General features: G+C 50.6%; 1 protein-coding gene across 1 annotated transcript; it reads left to right on the top strand.

Annotated features, from left to right (window-relative positions):
* Positions 1–2,030: 2,030 nt before the first annotated feature.
* Positions 2,031–16,669, top strand: KLHL38 (kelch like family member 38). The gene is made up of 3 exons (XM_075550580.1): positions 2,031–3,380; positions 10,944–11,049; positions 12,613–16,669. Exons 1-3 carry the CDS (start codon positions 2,031–2,033, stop codon positions 12,900–12,902), a joined length of 1,746 nt encoding a protein of 581 aa, XP_075406695.1. The 3' UTR covers positions 12,903–16,669.
* The last annotated feature ends 3,001 nt before the right edge of the window (positions 16,670–19,670 follow it).

A 19,670-nucleotide genomic window follows, 5' to 3' on the forward strand; every position in this document is an offset into this window, starting at 1 on the left:
CCACCGGGATCGAATGAGACTATTTTCAGATAAAACTATAATCCTCATAATTGACAAGGAACCCTGGCAGTGAGTGGGTTAACTGTTGGGTGGCTACCTGAAAAGTCAGTGGCTCAAACCCATTCATTACTCCCCGGGAGAAAGATGAAGGTGTCACTCCCCGGGAGAAAGATGAAGGTGTCTGTTCTGGAATGACTGACGGGTTCAGAAGCCCTGTGGAGTAGTTCTGCTCTGTCCTAAAGCATCATTATTGATTTGGAATCCACTTGATGGCAGTGGATTTGGTAGTCATCGATTGTGTCATTGATTGTGTCATCGATTGTGTGAGGCTACCTTGTGCTGTCTGCTCCGTGGCCTTCTTCATGTACATTATTCCTATGAGACAAGCGGGGTTATCCCCATTTCACAGACAGAGAAGCTGAGGCCAGGAGACTGTTAGAAGCAGCTATCCAAGACCACACACCTACTAAAGAAGAAGCCAAGATTCACCCAAGTCTTCTGGCCCCAAACTTGGACCTTGACTCATTCTCTACTGATATTAAACAAAAGGATGGGCCAGGGGCTGAACTATAAAAACCTGTCAGAAGAACCATCAGTGTGTGTCTTCGAGAGGCAGCTGTGACAGAGAACAGCAGAGAGAGGCCTTGCCATGTTTTCACAGAGACTCTGCTCAAGGTCTGCTCTCTCCTGAATCAGGAAACTCTGGGTAGAGTGTGACAAATAATAAAGAGCAAACTTCCCCTTGGTTCTGTCACCTTGGGACCTACAGGGGGAAGTCACAGCCCTCTCCAGGCAGATGGAGGGAAAGGACGCCAATGGACAGAATCCCTGAGCCCATGTTCCGCTTTCCCTGCCCCCTGGCCCAGGGACCACCTGCCCCCTTCCCTAGGGCCTGGGGCCATCTGCAGTAACTCTCCGCAGGTCACAGAGACCTGTTTACAGACATCTAGAATTCCAAGGCACTCTTAGGACATGGGACTTGGGATGTTCCCAAGTGAGCAGCCAGGTCTTCTCTAAGAGAAGCCGTTCCCCCGGATCTATTTCTGCTGCTGTAAACACGGGCCAGGGAAACAGACATGTGGGCATGCGCCAACCCAGCAGGCCGTGGGGTGGCTGCAAAAGGCAGCTGGAGAGTCACATGTCATAACAGTGGAAAGTACATATGCAACTATTCTTAGCTCTGGAATGTATATACTGTCTTCTGGCCGGCAGTCCGTTCACAAAACTGGAGAACATGATCAAGATGCCTTCAGCATAACAAGCCCAGGAATCTCCCAGGACAGGTCCGTTTGCCGCTGAAAGCCAGGCCTGGGTATAGGGTTCACTCAGTGCCAGAGGTGGGTGCTCGCCGCCGCAGGGAGACAAGCCGGACCAGGCCTCAGTGGATGTCACAGCCGCCAAAGAAGGTAAATGCCCCCAATGCTGGATTCTTCCTGGGGGGACTGCCGGGTGCCACCCAGCTCTGCCCAGGGCCTTGTTTGCTGCCTGCTTCCGGTTTATCCCAACCTAAAAACAAAACCAAAAAGGCCCAGGAGAGTCATGTGCTCCCACCCGGCACAAAAAGAGAGAAATTGTCCAGGCCCCTTTCCACCGTTCATTTTCTTCTGGTCACTACAAGGCCATGCCCCAGAATGGCATCCTTGAGGGCGGTGTGGGATAAACAACAGATACGCCGAGAATCTAGAGAAAGGTTCATGCCGGCACTTAGTCACGCAGAAGGAATAGTATCCTCCTTCCATCTCCTGACCACCAAGAAACGTCTCTCTCTGCCCCGCATTTGTGTCCCCCAAAGATCCCATCTGCCCTTGAGGATTACCTAAACAGAAAGGGAGGCATCCACTCTGAGCTCTGGGTGGGCTGGCCTCCCTCTCCGAGCTGCACTACCCAATCCCCTGGACCATGCAGGCAAGCAGCTAGGTGAATGGACATAGATGCGCCAGGTCTTATAGCTCCTACTGCTCAAGTCTCTGGTTTTCTCTAGGAAAGACATGCCTCTCACTCACTCTTGGGCTTCCTCCCCTCCTTGTAGGATGGCTGAGCAATCACCAGACGGGATGCTCTTCAAAGACCATGACTTCTCCTCTGACTTGTTGAGGCAGCTCAACGGCTTCAGACAAAGCCGGCTCCTGACAGATGTGAGCATCTGCGCCAGCGCCCAGGAGGTGCCTTGCCATCGCAACGTGCTAGCCTCCAGCAGTCCCTACTTCAGGGCCATGTTCTGCAACAACTTCAGAGAGAGTCGAGAGGCCAAAGTCCAGCTGAAAGGCGTGGACGCCACCACTCTGGAGCAGATCGTGCTGTACGCATACACTGGGGAGGTGTACATCACAGCTGAGTGTGTCCACCCCCTGATGGAGGCTGCTGCCATGCTGCAGTACCCCAAGCTCTTCGAGGCCTGCTCTTCGTACCTCCAGAGCCAGCTGACCCCCAGCAATTGCCTGGGCATGCTCAGACTCTCTGAGATCTTCAGTTGTGAGACCCTCAAGGAGAAAGCCAGGCAGATGGCGCTGAGGTATTTCCCAGAGGTGGCCTCCTCGGCCGACCTGAAGGAGCTCTGTGCCATGGAGTTGAGAGACTACCTGGCAGACGACGGCCTCTGCGGGGAGGAGGAGAAGGTTTTTGAGGCTCTCATGGTTTGGGTCCACCACGACCTTGAGACCCGGAAGCGGCACCTGCAGGAACTGTTGAAGCAGGTCAGGCTTCAGTACGTCCACCCGGCCTTCTTCGCCCACTTCATCGCCAGCGATGCCCTCCTGCAAACCTCATCTGCATGCCGGGCCATCCTGGAGGCAGCCAAGAGACACATATTCTCGTCGTACGGCCCCGGCGCCCCAGACCTCAGACCTCTGTGCCACGTCCCTCCAAGACACTCTTACCACGATTTCCTTATCCTCTTGGGTGGGAGGAAGGAGAGCCAGCAGACCACCAGGGATGTCCTGCTCTACAACAGACACAGCGGCCAATGGCGGGACCTGGCCAAACTCCCAGCCCGGCTGTACAAGGCCTCAGCCGTCTCATTGCACCGCAGCATCTACGTCCTCGGGGGCATGGCCGTCAGGGCAGGGAAGAGTCTGGTCAGCCCCAGTGTTTACATCTTTTCCCCAAAACTCAACCAGTGGCGCCTTGGGGAACCCATGCTGGTGGGCCGCTACTCCCACAGGAGCACGGCCCATCAGAACTTCATCTTCTCCATTGGGGGCCTTGGAGACAGGCAGGAGGTCGTGAGCTCCATGGAGCGGTTTGACAGCATCTGCAACGTCTGGGAGAGTATGGCCAACATGCCGGTGGGCGTGCTCCACCCTGCGGTGGCTGTGAAAGACCAGCGACTCTACCTCTTTGGGGGTGAGGATGTCCTGCAGAACCCCGTGCGCCTCATCCAGGTAAAAAGGCTGGTCTGTAACATTTTGGAAGCACACGAATGTTCCCCCTCTACACACACACACACACACACACACACACACACACACACACACACACACTTCTCATTGGGTAGGGAGAGAGAGGGAAAGAAGGGAGGGAAACTTTCAGCAAGACTTCATCAATTTATGAATTTTTTGGGGGGTAAATTCAATACTTACAAGGGTACATCAGACACAATCCCTGTCCGCAAGGAGCTTGTCTTTGTTTGGGAGTAGAGGACTCTAGCCATTCAAGCTGGGACACATTCCATATCAGATCATGACATTCCAGAGGCGACGCTTCCATCTCTACTAAGTATGACTGTAGGAGTTCCCAGCAAGGACTCACCTGAGAACTATGAAATCTACAATTTCCAGAAGACTATGAGGCGCGGCTAGGTTGGAGAACCCTGTCTTACATGGCAAGTAGTTACTCATTTTCTGAGAAGTGGGATTCATAAAAATCAAAATTTCAGAATATTAAAGTGTTTCCCAATGGTATGCAAGCTCTGGTCACCTGCAGCTCATCTGATGATGTGGGAAACGTGAGGAACAAGCCTGTAGTCCAAGACCCTCCAGGAGACTACAAGATGCTCGCTTTCCTCTTCTCTAAGGAAGAGTGATGCTGAGTGAGGGCCAGCCACCGGGAAGGCCTGGAGGACATAAGCAGGAGCAGAGAACTGCAAGGGCCCCAGAGGGGCTAACATTACCATTGCAGTTCAGCTGCTGCAGGAGAGGGGAGCTCTGAGAGCAAAAGGGGGTGGCCTTATACCAGTCTAAAAGGAGTCAGGGGCTCTCAGGTTCAAGGAATTTTGGAGGGAAACTGCTAAGGTCAGCTTAAGCTGACTTGGGCAGAAAAACAGAGAGGAGAAACCAATGCCAGGCTGGCAAGTGAAGATGATGGAACAAGAGATGGGAGCCTGTGTGCTAGAATGGATGCCCAAAGGGCACAGAATAGAAGATCCTTCGAGGCAGACAAGGAAGCTTCTTTTAGCAGATGTCATTGAATCAGCCATCTGAAGCAGTCATCGAGTTAGCTAATAAGGTAGAAATTCTAGAGGAGGGGTGGAGAGATGAAGCTGGCTGGCAGGGCTTTGTAGACCTTGTCAGGGAATCAGGTGGGGGACTTCATTAAAGAGTGTCATGCAGGGTGGAGGGGGACTTCTAGTGTGCATTTCTAGAATTTCCCTCTGGAAAGCTGTGAGAATGGGTGGGAGGGGCCCTGAGTAAACAGGGTGGGAGGGGCCCTGGATAGACAACGGGAAGTGTCTTGGTGAAGGGGTGGTGGTGGCTGGGGACAGGGTCTTTAGAGGGCCAGGCAAGGGATGCTGACGGCTTGCACTAGGTCAGTTGCCAGTGGAGATGGAGAAAGGTGACTGGGCCTCCTCTCGTGTTTTTTCTTGCCTTCACTTCCACACCTGGTTTTCATTGCTTCTCTCAGATTATCAGAGTGAATTTTTAGTCTTCCTAGAGTTACAGTGCCCACATCCATTCCTTCAACTAAGTTGGAAGAGATGCTCATTCAGCTCCCCTCAAAGCTCGGGCCACAGTATGGAAAAACAGTTTTCCCCCAGTTCTTGAGAGTTCCGTATACACCCCTTCATTATTATTGCTACTTTAACAAAAGACCTACATTGCACTTGTTTTCACAACCGGTGGAAATCTGGAGATTTCCACTTTTAAGAAAAAGGGCACAAAAGCAAAAGCATAAAGAGAGAAAATAAATGAATAAATAAAATTTTAAAAGATAATAATAACTAGCCAAAAAAACCAAACATAATTCCAGGTCTGTCTGATGAACATTATGACTATCTCCCACTGGTCCTGGGCGAATTCTGGGAGCTGCCCCTCCTAGCCTGAAGTCCAGGGCTCCTCAACGGCTTTGTGGCTTGGCTTTGCTCCCATTGCTGATCTGTTATGTTCTTGGTTTGCTGCGCTGTGGGGCATTCAGACTGGACTAACTCCCTGCTGTGTGTCCCCAATATTGTCCTCTGTTGTGGTGTGCTCCAGTGAGAGGACATCCTGTCTGGAGCTGTTGTCCACCCAGTCCTCTCGGTGCCTTAGCAGCTCCGTGAAGGGACTTTGTCCTGGGGGACTTGGTGTGCCGATAAGGGGTCTAGACCCTCACTCTCTCTTTTTCCTTCTTGGTTTGCTTCCATGTGGGTGTGGCATGCCAGCCCCTCTCCCCAACCTGTAGGTTTTGTGTTGTCCTCTGTGGCACATATACTAGGGAGGGGTAAGTTTGGCTCTGACTAGGGCCGGCCCTGTAGCTCACTCTGTTCATGTATTGCTCCATGTGGTTCCGTTGCCCTCAAGGTTTGGTGCTCCATGGTGGGGTCTGCCTGCACACTCCCAATTCTGTGGCGATATAACCAATACTCTCTCCCTGGGTGGGTTAGTGCTCTGCTCCCCCAGTGCCATCATCTCCCTTTTTATTTCCCCCCTTTTCTCCCCCCCCTTCCACCTTCCTCTTCTTTGTGTTGGAATAGCATGTACATCCTTGGATTTGGTCTGTCCCCACCCAGCTGCCTGTACCTCGACCCACATAGTGTGAGATAAGTGGCTTCTCTTCTGTACCTACTGTGCTGATTATACTTATCTCAGGGGGTCTCATGTTGGACTTGTCCTTTTGTGATTGGCTAACTTTCTTTAGCATAATTTCCTCCAACTCTTCCCATGAGGTGATGTGCTTCATGTGACCATCAGTGTTTTTCTTTTCTATTTTTATTAATCTTTGGTTTTCTTTTTATTTTGTCTCTGTTATTGTTGGTTTGCCTACCTATATCAGATAGGTATGGGAAGCAACAGAACAGATGGCTCCAGAGGGACTTGTGGGGAGGACGAGGTGGGTCGGGGGGCAGGGGAGGAAGCAGTGAGTGAACAATGCCATAGACAGGGGAACAACTAGGGAATTAAAATCAACAATGAGGAGAATGTGGAGATCCTGGTGGTGTTGGAGCAACAGCAATCTAGTTGAGAGGAATTATTAAGGGGCAGAAGAAAGGTGAGTGTGATGGTGGGAAAGGAAGGTAAGAGGAAAGATCTAGGAAGCAAAGCTATGGATAGAGGTATAAATACATTAATTCATAAAAATAGAGATATTGACCTACGTGCATATATTTATATGGCCATACACTGAGGTAGTGGATGGACTCTGGGCCCCTCCTCAAGCCCTGCCTCAACGCAAGAACACTTTGTTGTAACAACTTGGCATTCTGAGATGCTCACCCTCCTGACACAATCACTGAAGACAAAATGGGTGCATAAGCAAACGTGGTGAAGAAAGTGGACAGTGCCTGGCTATCAAAACATATAACATCTTGGATCTTAAAGTCTTGAAGTTAAACAAGAGGCCACCTAGCAGAGAAGCAACAAGCCCATATGGAAGAAGCACACCAGCCTGTTCAATCATGAGGTGTCGACAGGATCAGGTAATAGGCATCAGAAGACCCAAAACAAACCTATCTGTAGACAGCGGGACATCCCCTCACAGAAGGGTCACAAGGAAGGGATGAGTCAACCAGGAAGAAGTATAGCACCAATAAAACACACAATATTCCTCTGGTTCCTTGAGGCTCCCTCAGCCCCACTACCATGACCCCTGCTCTGTGTTTCACTGCAGGCTAGACCTGAGCATATAAGCAGGTATGGGTAAGAGCTCACACACATGGACTCTAGGCACAGAAATGGTAGTAGTGATACCAGCCACCAGTAGAGTAGAGGGAAGGGGGTGAGGAGGGAGGAAGGAGGACCTATAGCAATAGTCAACACATAGCCCCCACCCAGGGGTACAGACAACAGAAATCGTGGGGGAAGGGAGACAGTGGTCAGTGTAAGATATGAAAACAATAATGGTTTATAATTTATCAAGGGGTCTCAAGGGTGGGATGGAGAGATAGGAGAGGAAAAAAAGAGAAGCTGATTCAGAGGGCTCAAATAGAAAGTTAATGTTTATAAAATGATGATGGCAAGATATGAACAAATATGCTTGATACAATTGATGTAAAGATTGTTATAAACCTGTAAGAGCCCCCCCCCATAAAATGTTCTTTTAATTAAAAAAAAGAAAGAAATGCAGAGTGCAATTCAACAAGGTCCTCACAAAGCCCCTCCACCACAGACACACACAAATACTCAACAGATGAGTGGCCTTTGACACTACATCAATGGGATGGGAGCAAGAAGGTAAAAAACTGAAATTTGGATGTTTTTCTTTGCCATATAGCAATTGCTTGGAAATGGGCATCTCATTCATTCAAGTGTAATTTTTTTTCTCTACTTTCTTTTTTTAATTTTTTTTCTACTTAATATATATTTTTTAATTTTTTTTTTAATTTTAACAATTTATTGGGGCTGATACAATTCTTTTCACAGTTCATACATATACATACATCAATTGTATAAAGCACATCTGTACATTCTTTGCCCTAATCATTTTTTTTCTCTTTTCTTCTTTTACATTTTATTAGGGACTCAAACAACTCTTACCACAATCCATACATATACATACATCAATTGTATAAAGCACATCCATACATTCCCTGCCCCAATCATTCTCAAGGCATTTGCTCTCCACTTAAGCCCCTTGCATCAGGTCCTCTTCCCCCCCCCCTCCCCATTCCCCCTTCCCTCATATGCCCTTGGTAATTTATACCTCGTTATTTTGTCATATCTTGCCCTATCCGGAGTCTCCCTTCCCCCCTTCTCTGCTGTCCCTCTCCCAGGGAAGAGGTCACATGTGGATCCTTGTAATCAGTTCCCCCTTTCCAACCCACTCACCCTCCACTCTCCCAGCATCGTCCCTCACACCTTTGGTCCTGAAGGTATCATCCACCCTGGATTCCCTGTACCTCCAACCCTCATATGTACCAGTTTACAGCCTCTGTCCTATCCAGCCCTGCAAGGTAGAATTCGGATCATGGTAGTTGGGGGGAGGAAGCATCCAGGATCTGGGGGAAAGCTGTGTTCTTCATCGATACTACCTCACACCCTAATTAACCCATCTCCTCTCCTAAACCCCTCTATGAGGGGATCTCCATTGGCCGACACTTGGGCCTTGGGTCTCCACTCTGCACTTCCCCCTTCATTTAATATGATATATATATACATATATACATATACACATATATACACATACATACACACACTTATATCTTTTTTTTTTTTGCATGATGCCTTATACCTGGTCCCTTGGGCACCTCGTGATCGCACTGGCCGGTGTGCTTCTTCCATGTGGGCTTATTTGCTTCTGAGCTAGATGGCCGCTTGTTCACCTTCAAGCCTTTAAGACCCCAGACACTATCTCTTTTGATAGCCGGGCACCATCAGCTTTCTTCACCACATTTGCTTATGCACCCATTTGTCTTCAGCGATCCTATCATGGAGGTGTGCAGTCAATGATATGATTTTTTGTTCTTTGATGCCTGGTAACTGATCCCTTTGGGACCACTCGATCACACAGGCTGGTGTGTTCTTCCATGTGGACTTTGTTGCTTCTGAGCTAGATGGCCGCTTGTTTATCTTCAAGCCTTTAAGACCCCAGTCACTATCTTCTTTTGATAGCCGGGCACCATCAGCTTTCTTCACCACATTTACTTGTTCACCCCATTAAGTGTAATTTAAGGAAAATGTTTGGATCTACTTGCTGAATTGCTAGCTGGAGCTCTGAGCTTTCTTCTAGGATGGTTCATCCACGGGATTCTTTTAAGAACTAAGAGTTCAGGGAGGTTACTGTGTGTGCCCAGGCACCTTGCTCCCTGACCTTCCACCTACCTGTGGTTGGGGGATAGCATCAAGCAAATTTTTGCCATAACAAAATGTCCCTTGCTCCACTGGTCAAAGATTACCCTCGGTGATCCTGGCCTCCACCTCTCTCCGGTATCCAGAGGCTTGAGAACCAATGTTGAGTTTTGAGGGTTTTTTTTTTAAGTCATACCTAATGCTGACAGAGAACCGGAGATCAGGAAGGTATTACTCACGCAAGGGAAATGCAAGCCAGCAGTTGGTCTCCTCCGAAGAGTCCACTGAACTTTCCAAAGAGTCCTGCCACTGCCATGGCTGCAGGGGTAGCCATGAGCTTTCTTAGCTGTCTGGTTCCCAGCCCAACTCCAACCCCGCCTCTAACGCTTGGCCTTTTCTAAATGACTCATCAGCTTGAGTGACTCACAGATATCTCAAGCGATGTCTAGCCTCAAAGCCTTCCATCAGGACAGACCACAGGTACCTGGACCAGACAGAACCCCAGGTGTGGAAGCTGAGAAAACACATTCTGAGCTCCTCCAGACCTGCTCTTTTGCCTACTCCAGCTATGGGAGCTTGTGTATTCTCTTAACCTCTCTCGGCCCCAGAGGTCTAACGTGAAAAACTGGGGGATTGGGGAATGTAATAGTACCTGCCTAATACACTGTGGACTAGGCCATAGGCTGCTACCTTAAGGTCAGCAGTTCAAAACCACCAGCTGTTCTGCAGGAGAGAGACGAGGCTGCCTGCTCCAGTAAAGATTTACAATCTCAAAACCCCCACGTAGGGTTGATATGGAGTAAGAACTAAATGTGTGGCAGTGGAGTTTTTATTGAACAGAATGGTAAGGAGTCCTGTAGGTGAGGCACTGGGCCACTCACCACAAAGTCCGTGGTTCAAATCCACACACTGCCTGCCCCCACCCAGATGGACAGTCTCAGAAACCCCAGGGAGCAGCCCTACCCTGTCCTACAGCATGGCGAGGACTCCGTGACAGTGGGGTTTTGATAGAATGGTTGTAATGACTCAGTTTGGTAAAATGATCAAAGTCAGGGCCTTGGAGCTGCCAGGGAAGGGGGCTGCCCCGTCTTTGTCTGTAAATCCGTGCTTTCCTCCTTGTTTTCTTACCTCAGGAGTCCGGCCTACATGTCTCTGGTGCATTTCCCTGTAAGGACCTAAGGTACATTGTCTATTTGGGTTTAAGCTGAGGGAGTGAATAGAAAGAAAGGTGTCTCAGGGGATCAGGATGGCACTCACTGTTTTAGAGAGCGGCCAAGGACAACAGAGGGAAGAAGCTTGCGATCCAGCCTGCCTCCTCCTCTTTCCTCTCTCCTCCTTTCTCATCCATTCTTCCTTTTCTCGAGGACTCTAGGGGCTGCTGGGCATGAACTTTTCACAAACCCACCCCACCCATCCCCAAAGCCACACGTGACCCTTAAGACCTTCTCCATCCCAGACATTTAGAGACCAAATGGCTGAAAAGCCACCAGCCTCCAGAAGACCCAAGCTCCTCCATTTCTCGTGGAAATAGAAAATGCCCCAAGAAAGACAAACTCATGTGGTCTTCAGAACAGAAGTCTTGGCTGATTTCTATAGAAACCCAGCCACTGATCTCAGGAGGGCACTCGTTTTCGGTGGGCCTTCTCCTCCCTGTTGTTGAATTGCATCAGGGGTATTGCAAGCCATCTAGTCACATGGTAAACGTGGGGGGAGGTGCTGGAATCGCGCCTGTTCACCAGCCCCTCCACCTTTGCACTCCTCTGGAACCTGCACATGCGTGGCCATGACCGGGTGCTCTCTCCCCAGGTCTATCACATTTCCAGGAACACGTGGTTCAGAATGGAGACGAGAATGATCAAGAACGTGTGTGCCCCCGCCGTGGTGCTCGGGGGGCGGATTGTCATTGTGGGAGGTGAGTGGAAACAGAGCATCACTGTGCTGGACACAAACTTGGAAACGGGGTCGCTCCTAGACAGTGAGGAGCAGCGGGGTCGGGAGGGGTATGAACAACCTGGCCAAGCCCTGTCCTTGACCAGAGCTTCTCCATGCCTCCAGCTGTTAATGGGGGGAGGGGGAGGGAGGATCAAGTCTATTTTGAAGCCGTCTTGTGATAACTAAATGCACCCGTGTGTCTCAAGCACAGATCGCCATCCCCCACAGACGGTAAATGCTCAGGAAGCGCCTGTCTGGAATGAGCACACGATTCGCTGCTGTTACTAATATCCGCTCGTAGTGGGTCATTTCTCTGACAACAGCAGAGTGACGGCAGGAAGAAGACTGATTTGGGTTCCGCTCTGGGCTCTACTGCTAACTGTAGACGCTGGCTAGTCCTGAATCTCCGTGTGCCATGGTTTCTTCATTTATGAAGTGTGCATTATAACCAGATAGGGTTGTTGTGGACACCCGCCTCCCTACCCCACCCCTGCTCCCAAGGACCCTTTCTTTGGATGGTGACAATTCCGAGGTGGGCATACGAAAGATAGGACAAAGCTAAAAAGGCTGCGAAACCTGCTGGAATAAGAAAAGCATAAATAAGCCAAACTCACTTCCATCGAGTCAACTGTGACTCACGGTGACAAGTGACAAGCACCTGATGGTTTGGAACTGCTGACCTTGTGGTTAATCTGCCTGTGTTAATCTGGGTGGACTAGAGAAACAAATCCAGAGACACGCATATATATATATATATATATATATATATATATATATATATATATATATATATATATATATATATATATATATATATGCATTATATATGAAAAAGTTTTATCTAAAAGAGCAATTGTATATTAAGAAAACATCCCAGCCCAGTCCAGATCAAATCCATAAGTCCGACATTAGCCCATAGGTCCAATCCTAGTCCATAAATTCCCCTTTAGACTCACACAGCCATGCAATAATGCCGATTGTAGGAAGATCACAGGCCAGTGGGTGGAAGGTCTTGTAGATCCAGTGGCGTGAAAGAATTTCAATACTGGCATGGGTCTCCATGTGGCTCCTCCAGCTCCAAGGCTCTGGTTCCATCAGTGTGCCTCCATGTAGCTTGTCAACAGGAATACCAAGCAGAGAGTGTGTGTCCCACCTCCAGCAAGCTATTTGTTTTCATAGCACCTCCCAACGAGAGCATCAAGCAGAGACCTGATTGACAGGCTAAACTCCATCCTTTCACCCTTGATAATCTCAAATTGGCACCAGATGATGCAACTACCAGGCTGCCCAATGGTCATCACCACACCCTTAGAATCCGGAGGCCCCTCTCCAGTTTAAGAAGGGCTTACATGCAGCAGAAGCCAGAGTCACGCAGATGTGAGTTCAAATCCCATCTCTGTCAAGTACCAGCTGCTTGACTCTGGGAAAGTCACTTAAACATCAGGGGTGGGGAAAGGCAGGATCAGACACGTCCCCAGGACCACTGCCCTGCCAGGCCCACGTGTACACGGCTGAACCTGCCTATTTGCTGCTTGGTTTCCAGGTTACACGCGGAGGGTTCTCGCATATGACCCTCAGTCCAACACGTTTGTCAAGTGCGCAGACCTGAAGGACCGGAGGATGCACCACGGGGCCGCGGTCCTCGGGAGCAAGCTCTACGTGACAGGGGGCCGGCGGCTGACCCCGGACTGCAGCATCGAAGACTCGGACTCCTTTGACTGCTATGACCCCGAGACGGACTCGTGGACATCCCAGGGACAGCTGCCTCACAAGCTCTTCGACCACGCCTGCCTCACTCTGCAGTGCATACCCCACCCCTCCACCTGCCCGTGAGCTGGGCACAAGCCCGCTGTCTAGACAAAATCCCCGTGGTGGCAAGTGACCAGAAACCAAAAAAGGAATGAAAGAAAGCAACCCGGGGTGTGAAAGACTGGACCTGTGCTACTCGTGGGGAATTGGCAGAAGCAGAGTGCCGCTCCTTTCTTCCGCACTGCCACTGGCTGGGCTCAAACCGCCAACCGCTAGGTGAGTCGCTGAGAGCAAATCATTTGTGCCTTGAGGACTCAGGTGGGCTTGCCCCAAGCCAAGGTACTGTCAACCGTCTCCTGAGCATGTGGAAGTGTGACATGGATTAGGAAGACTGCAGAAAAAAGGCGCCTGTGGGTCGTGGTGCTGGGGAGGCATGTGGAGAGTGCCACGGACGGAAAGGACGGGCAGATCTGTCTTAGAAGAAGGACATCCAGGCAAGGATGGTGAAACGTGGCCTCATGGACGTTGGACACGTTGTCAGGAGAGACCAGTCCCTGGAGAAGGACATCGTGCTCGGTCAAGTAGAGGGGCAGTGGAAACGAGGAAGGCCCTGGAGATGGATGGACATGGTGGCTGCAACAGGGGCTCAGGCATAAGAATGATTGTGAGGAGGGCGCAGGACCGGGCAGGGTTTTGTTCTGTTGTGCACAAGGTTGCTGTGGGTCGGCACTGACGCGATGGCACCTGACCATAATGACCACAGGGCCCTTACGTGACATAAACCCAACTACAAAGAAATGAGAGGGAAACGGATGAGAGCCTGAGAGTCTGGATCTGGGCATATTGCTGCCAGAAGCACCTCTTTGCTTCTCTCCCATTCCCTCTTCCTCTCCCCTCCCCACGCTAGCTCATCTCCTTCAGGCTTATCCAACAGAAACAAACAAACCAAGCGAGCAAGCCCAGATGCCCATTCTCCCAACCCTGTGTCTTCAGGGGTCAGCTGCCCCTTCTATTGGCCACATGACTCCAAGAAGGGCGCTGATTGGCTCATGTTGATCCCATGCCTAGCTCTTGAACCAATCACCATTGGCCCAAAGTAACTAAGCAGTTGCCCTCAATCCCACTTTACTCACCGTGGCCCCGGCGTGTCAGAGTAGAACAGCACTGCACAGAGTTTTCAATGACCGGGTTTGGGGAACTTCATAGCCAGGCCTTTCTCCCAAAGTGCATGGGGGGTGGATTGATCCTCCCACCTTTTAGTTAGCAGCCAAGTGAGTCAACTGTCTGTGCCTCTGGGACTCTGGTCTCGGGGAGAGGGCACTGGAAGGAAGTAGGCCTGGATCATGTAGAAACAGACAAGATGGAATGAGCTCATGTGACTGACAGCTCATCAAACTGTATGTAATGGAACAGAGGCAGTTCCCCAAAGGAAGAGGCGCTGGGCCTACGAAACCCACATACATGCCCAGGACACCACTGGAAACAAAATGAAACGACTAACAGCCCCAACAGGGTCCCCACGAGCCACCTGTCCAGGTGGCAGCAGCCAAGACGGGCCATAACTGTGGTCTCTGCATAATGGAAAGAGTACAATGAAATTCCAGAATTTTATGTGCAAATTCCCATCTCGGCTTGAAAAGCATCCTTGACCACCAGAAAAAGGTTCATTTCTGGTGCCAATGAGTGTCTTCTCCTCTGCAGCAGAGGAGAAGCCAGATTTTCATTTTGGCAAATGTTATGAGAATTGCTTCTGGGCGGAGAGGGAAACTGAAGAATTCCTTCAGCAAGTCTAGTCATCCTTTGCCCTCCTGGATTCAGTCTTGCCTCTCCCGACAGCCCCCGTGAGCTCCAAATGGCCCTCCCCTGGCTCAGGTGCTCGCTGCAGGAGTAAACGGAGGTGAGAAACAGCCAGCGTTGTGTAGGGAGAAGTTTGTAAACGGAACCCCGTTCCAGAAGAGCAGGTGTGGGTTTTCAGAGGTGGGCCGCAGAACTCTTCGACGAACCCAGCACCATCCGCCTCCAGAGTTTCACCCCCAGGCTCAACAGTGGACGCTGGAGACCTGAATGCATTGGTTGCTTTCGGTCCTGGGCCAGTCTCGCCCGATCCCAACAGTGCACACAAAGTCTTCTCCTCGCCAATGGAAGCTTCTAGAATGAGGCTTGCTGCCTAAGACGCGGCACCAGAGTGCCCCCTGACCTGTGTCTCTTTTTACGGCTCGGCAGGTCCGGGGTCTGGCTTTGTCCTTTCTGGTTTATACTTTTTTGTAGTTTAATTTCTCCTGCTGGAATCTGTGGCCCTGTCCTCTTCCCAGACCATCTGGCTGTGGTCCAGGGACTGTCTGCATTGTTTGCCGCTTGCCCCGGCCTGGGTGCTATTGGCCGGCATCTTACTCCAATTGATTCCCTTTCAAGCTCTCTTCAGGCTGCCTCCGTCCTCTCCCTGAAACTGTCTAGCAAAGGTAACCAGTGACTCAAGCCAAGCAAACCTGCTGCCATCGAATCCATTCTGACTCATGGTGAGTCTGCGAGGCAGCGTAGAGCTGCCCCTGCGGGTTTCGGAAGCTGTACCTCTTTCCAGAAGCAGAAAACCGCATCTTTCTCCTGCAGAGCGACTGTTGGGTTTGAAGTGCTGTCCCTGAGGTCAGCAGCTCAGTGTGCAACTCACTACAACACCAAGGCTCCTTCCACTGACTCACAAAATCTCCAAATTGGCAGTTAATTTTAATGCCTCATCTTCCTGGATCCATCAGCAACAGTTACTGTTGGTGTTAGGTACTGTGGAATCAGCTCTAATGCTTAGCAACCTTCTGGACAACAGAAGTGAACCCCGCCCTGCCCTGCACCCTCCTCCCAATCACTTGCTTGTGGCCACTTTGTGGCCACTTTGGCCATCCATGTCGTTGAGGAAGCATAGGATCCAGCAATCCTCCTTCCATCTTGGAACACCGGTCCACATTCCTCAGGAGCACCACTCCTCTTGGTTCACCACCACTCCCCTCTCTCTCCTCATTTTCCTTCTTTCAAATGCCGGTGAGCTCCAGGATCAGACCATGGGGTTCCCTCCTCCTCCAGGCCCCCTGGCTTCAAAGCTTTGACATGATTCAGAAGGCTTTAGCTCTTGCTCTCATAAAGCAGGCTGTGCATGCGTCTGCATTGCCTCCCAAACTGTTTCCAGTGGGATTTTGACTCAAAGATGACAGCCAACCTACCCTCCTTTGACAGTGTGCACAATCAAGTCAACAATGCGGCACTCCAAAAGTCCTGACCTGGTCTTTCCTCCTGAAAGTTCCAGGAGCCTCCTATGGGAGAGTGAAGTACTGGCAGGACTTTTCAAAGACAGGCAGTTGGCTGCTATCTTTGTTTGCTTCCTACTCAGGTCCGAATACCAAGGGCAACCAATTCCGTTGCTATTCAACAACATCTGTGGTCCTTGTTTATTATAGCAATGACTGAACCCGCTTGAAAAGCTGCCTTAAATATCATCCAAACACAGGTGACTTCCACATTTCCTCTGACCTCAGGAACCCCGGTGGCATAGAGGCATCAGAGCTGGGCTGCTAACTGCAAGGTCAGCAGTTCCACTCTCCAGCCATGTCTCGGCGAGAAAGGTGAGGCTGGCTGCTCCCGTAAAGACTGACTAGAAAACCCACAGGGGCCAGTTCTACCCCATCCTACAGGATGGCTCTGAGTTGGAATCCACTTGAGGGAAGTGAGTCTTTGAACTTGATACCCCTTCTCCATCTCCACTGTGATGCATGTGCAAAACCTCTCTTCTGTTAGGAACATGTTCCTGGCTGGAAAGGTTGCCCCAGTGTACAAATTGTGTGTTAAATAAACTTCCATTTCTTTAATTAAAAAAAAAAAACTCTCTTCAACTCACCAACTGACTTCTCCCATACGTTTCTCCAGCCCAGATGAAGGTAACACCTTTGAGGCAACTTCCCAGGTTGTCCTATCCCTCCCCCTTTCCTGCCCTGAAGGAGTCTGGAAAGTCTGGGTGGAGGATGAAGTGGCATGGCCAGGCCCCAAGGGTTGAAGGGCTTCATCAGGATGTCCTGATTTGCATGGAATGAGAAGTCGGAGCCTTGCCATCTACAAACGCCTGTGGCCTCCCCAAATCCTGTGTCCTAGACTAGCTAATGCCTTGACTCTTTTCCATTCCTCTCAGTCCCATAATGAATAAGCTGCCGGGGTTTGTGGCTACTTAAAACTTGTCCAAGTCTCTCTGGAGACACAGAAGAACTATGTAAACTGTCCCCCAGGGAGTTTCTAAAAAAAGATGGCACTAGGCGCTAGCCCAGTTGGAAGCAGCTCGCAGGCCAGATCTCGTCATGAAATGAAATGCCTTGTGGACGATGAATTCACACACCTGGCCATGACTCTGGTCAAAGCCCATGTCTTTATGAGGTTGCCAACAGCCCCAGGAATCCGAGGGCACCTAGGATCATTCTAGTCTGAAAATAAAGAAAGAGATGGTTTGGGGTACAAGGCTTCCGTGGCCTTGGTTGAGCAGAGTCATGGCTACATAGCTGAGGTCAAAATAAGCTGAGCTAGCAGCAGTGAAACTGCAGTTTTCCCTGACACATGTGGAGTTGTGGGCCTGGTCATTCTACCTCCACAGCTACCAAGGCCAGGGAAAGCATGATCCGGAGCAGGGGGTGAGCAAGTCAATAGCAATAACCTTATCCCAACATAGAGCAGGGGATGGGGAGAAGGAGGAGGAGAAGCCGGCAGAGGAGATAAGAATGGAGGAAGACCTTGGGCAGATGGAATTGGAAAGGGGGTGCAGGGAGCCAAGGGGAGACTGCTTCTGCAGCACTTGAAAAACCCAGCCCTGTCTCCACACCCAACAGGCTTCTGGAAAGAAGGCCTGTTTTGCTGAGGCCACCATCACACCACCTCCTGACCATCTCACGCAGCTTAGTGTTCTCAAGGACCACCCATGGATCAAAAGATCACTTCTCCTTGTGGGCCAGTCACACTCCATCGGATGGATAGGCCGCGCTTGGTGTATCCTTCATCTGTCGATGGACATTGGGTTGTTTCTAAACTTTTTCCAAAGAATGGTTCCCTCCACTTCTGCTGCCGTGGCTTCGAATACTCACACTCCCTCTGGCAAGATGGCCGACTAGCCTCTGATCACACCTCTGATAACAGTACTCTGTTCTTTCATTCGTTCATTCCCACATGCGTGCCGCCACTCACTCAACAAATTGACCCCCAAACTCCACATGCCAAGTGTGGTGCTAGACAGGGCAGTGGCTTGGTGAGCGCGAGTACAATGAGGCTGCTGTCCAGGGATTCCCAGGACAGTGGGGGATTTCTCATCTTGGGGTGCAGATGAGCATGACTACGCTGCTGGACAGATTTCAGCAGAACTACCAGGCTGCAATGGACTAGGGGGGAAAGGCTGATGATGTGCGGTGAAACATCAGCCTGTGCAAACCCAGTGGGTCACAGTGGTCCAGTTCTCAACCCGCCATGGGAAGGGTACAGTACCGGGCAGCATTAGATTCCACCGTGATGGGGCTGCCAGGGGCTGGCGGCCGATGACAGCAAACCCCACCACAGCAACAGATCGTTTCACGAGGTCTAGCAATGCTTTCACGGACTCCGGGAGCGAAGGCCAACACCGAGAAGACAGCTGATGGACAGCTTCCCACAAGTCCAAGGTGAGCAGCACTTGCCAAATGCCAAGGAAAAGGACTCAGGGAGAAGCTGAGGATCAGGCCTGGGAACTTCTCTTTGCCAACTCATCTGTTAGCACGGGGTCACCAGCAATAGCCTCCTCCCAGTTCTGCCAACATAAGCTTTGGGGTGACGTCAGGAGAGGCAGCTCATTAAAGCAGAATCCAACACCGGGGCTAGGGGCTGGGGAAGAGTTGGGGGGGGGGGTTCTGAAATGTCAGCGCTCGCGCAATCCTGCAGGAATTCTCGGCTCCCTTTCACTTCATGCTCTCCACGTTGGAGATTGGGTTTTGTTTTCCCTAAAGAGATCCATGAATCTTTCCCCTCTTTGTTTCACCCATTTAATTTCATTAGGATGCCAGGGCCCGGGATCCAAAATTCCCCAGGAACCGTCCCAAAACAAGCCAGCGGTCCAGAAAAGCGGGCCTATGAGTACACAGACGTGGACTCAAACATCCAAGGTGCTTGTCGGCGAGGAGGCGGCAGGCACGGCGGTCGCTCCTTCCACGCTGAGGCTGTCTGTGTGTCAGCCATACCATATCCAAGAGGCGAGAAGGCCACCTCAGGGCAAGGGCCTCTGAGAGGGGCTGTCATGGAAGCCCTGTGGAGATGCAGTGCTCGAGATAAAGCCAGGCGGAGAGAGACAGAGGGACAGTGGACCTCGTTCGCAGGGCCTCCAAGACCTTTCTTGCTTATGGAGTTTCAAAAAGGAAATCTCCACAGAGACTGAGATCACAGACGGCCACGCACAGGGAGATCACAATTAGCCCTCAGGAGAACCCGTTTGAGGAAGGAAGGAATCAGATGATATCTACTGCCCTTCTCCTTTGCCCTGGGAACCAGGCTCAGTCCTTACAGAGGAGACCTGGCTCACCTAAGCACAAAACTGTGCACCAGTTCTAGGCACCCTCCCCTGACCACATGTCCACACCTCAGTCACTGTACAATTCTCAGGTCTCTTCCCCTCCCATGGTTGACCAGATTTATTTCTCTGTTGTTTTATGTAGTCAAAAAAAAAAGTTTCCGTTGAGTCCATGCTGCCTTGTGGCGATCCCAGGCATGGCAGGGTTTTCAGTGGCTGGTCCTCCTGAAGGAGATCACCACGCCTGTGGTTCTGAGGAACGTCTGCTGGATCGAGTCCATGGATGCCCTTTCCTGAGTCGG

Source organism: Tenrec ecaudatus, chromosome 5 (assembly GCF_050624435.1).
Source record: "Tenrec ecaudatus isolate mTenEca1 chromosome 5, mTenEca1.hap1, whole genome shotgun sequence".
Lineage (NCBI taxonomy): Eukaryota > Metazoa > Chordata > Mammalia > Afrosoricida > Tenrecidae > Tenrec > Tenrec ecaudatus.

Excerpts from the sequence above, each read along its gene's own strand:
- KLHL38 (XM_075550580.1), top strand. The coding sequence starts at position 2,031 with ATGGCTGAGCAATCACCAGACGGGATGCTCTTCAAAGACCATGACTTC. Across the intron at positions 3,381-10,943 it reads ACCCCGTGCGCCTCATCCAG|GTCTATCACATTTCCAGGAA; the intron begins GTAAAAAGGCTG and ends CTCTCTCCCCAG. Across the intron at positions 11,050-12,612 it reads GCGGATTGTCATTGTGGGAG|GTTACACGCGGAGGGTTCTC; the intron begins GTGAGTGGAAAC and ends CTTGGTTTCCAG.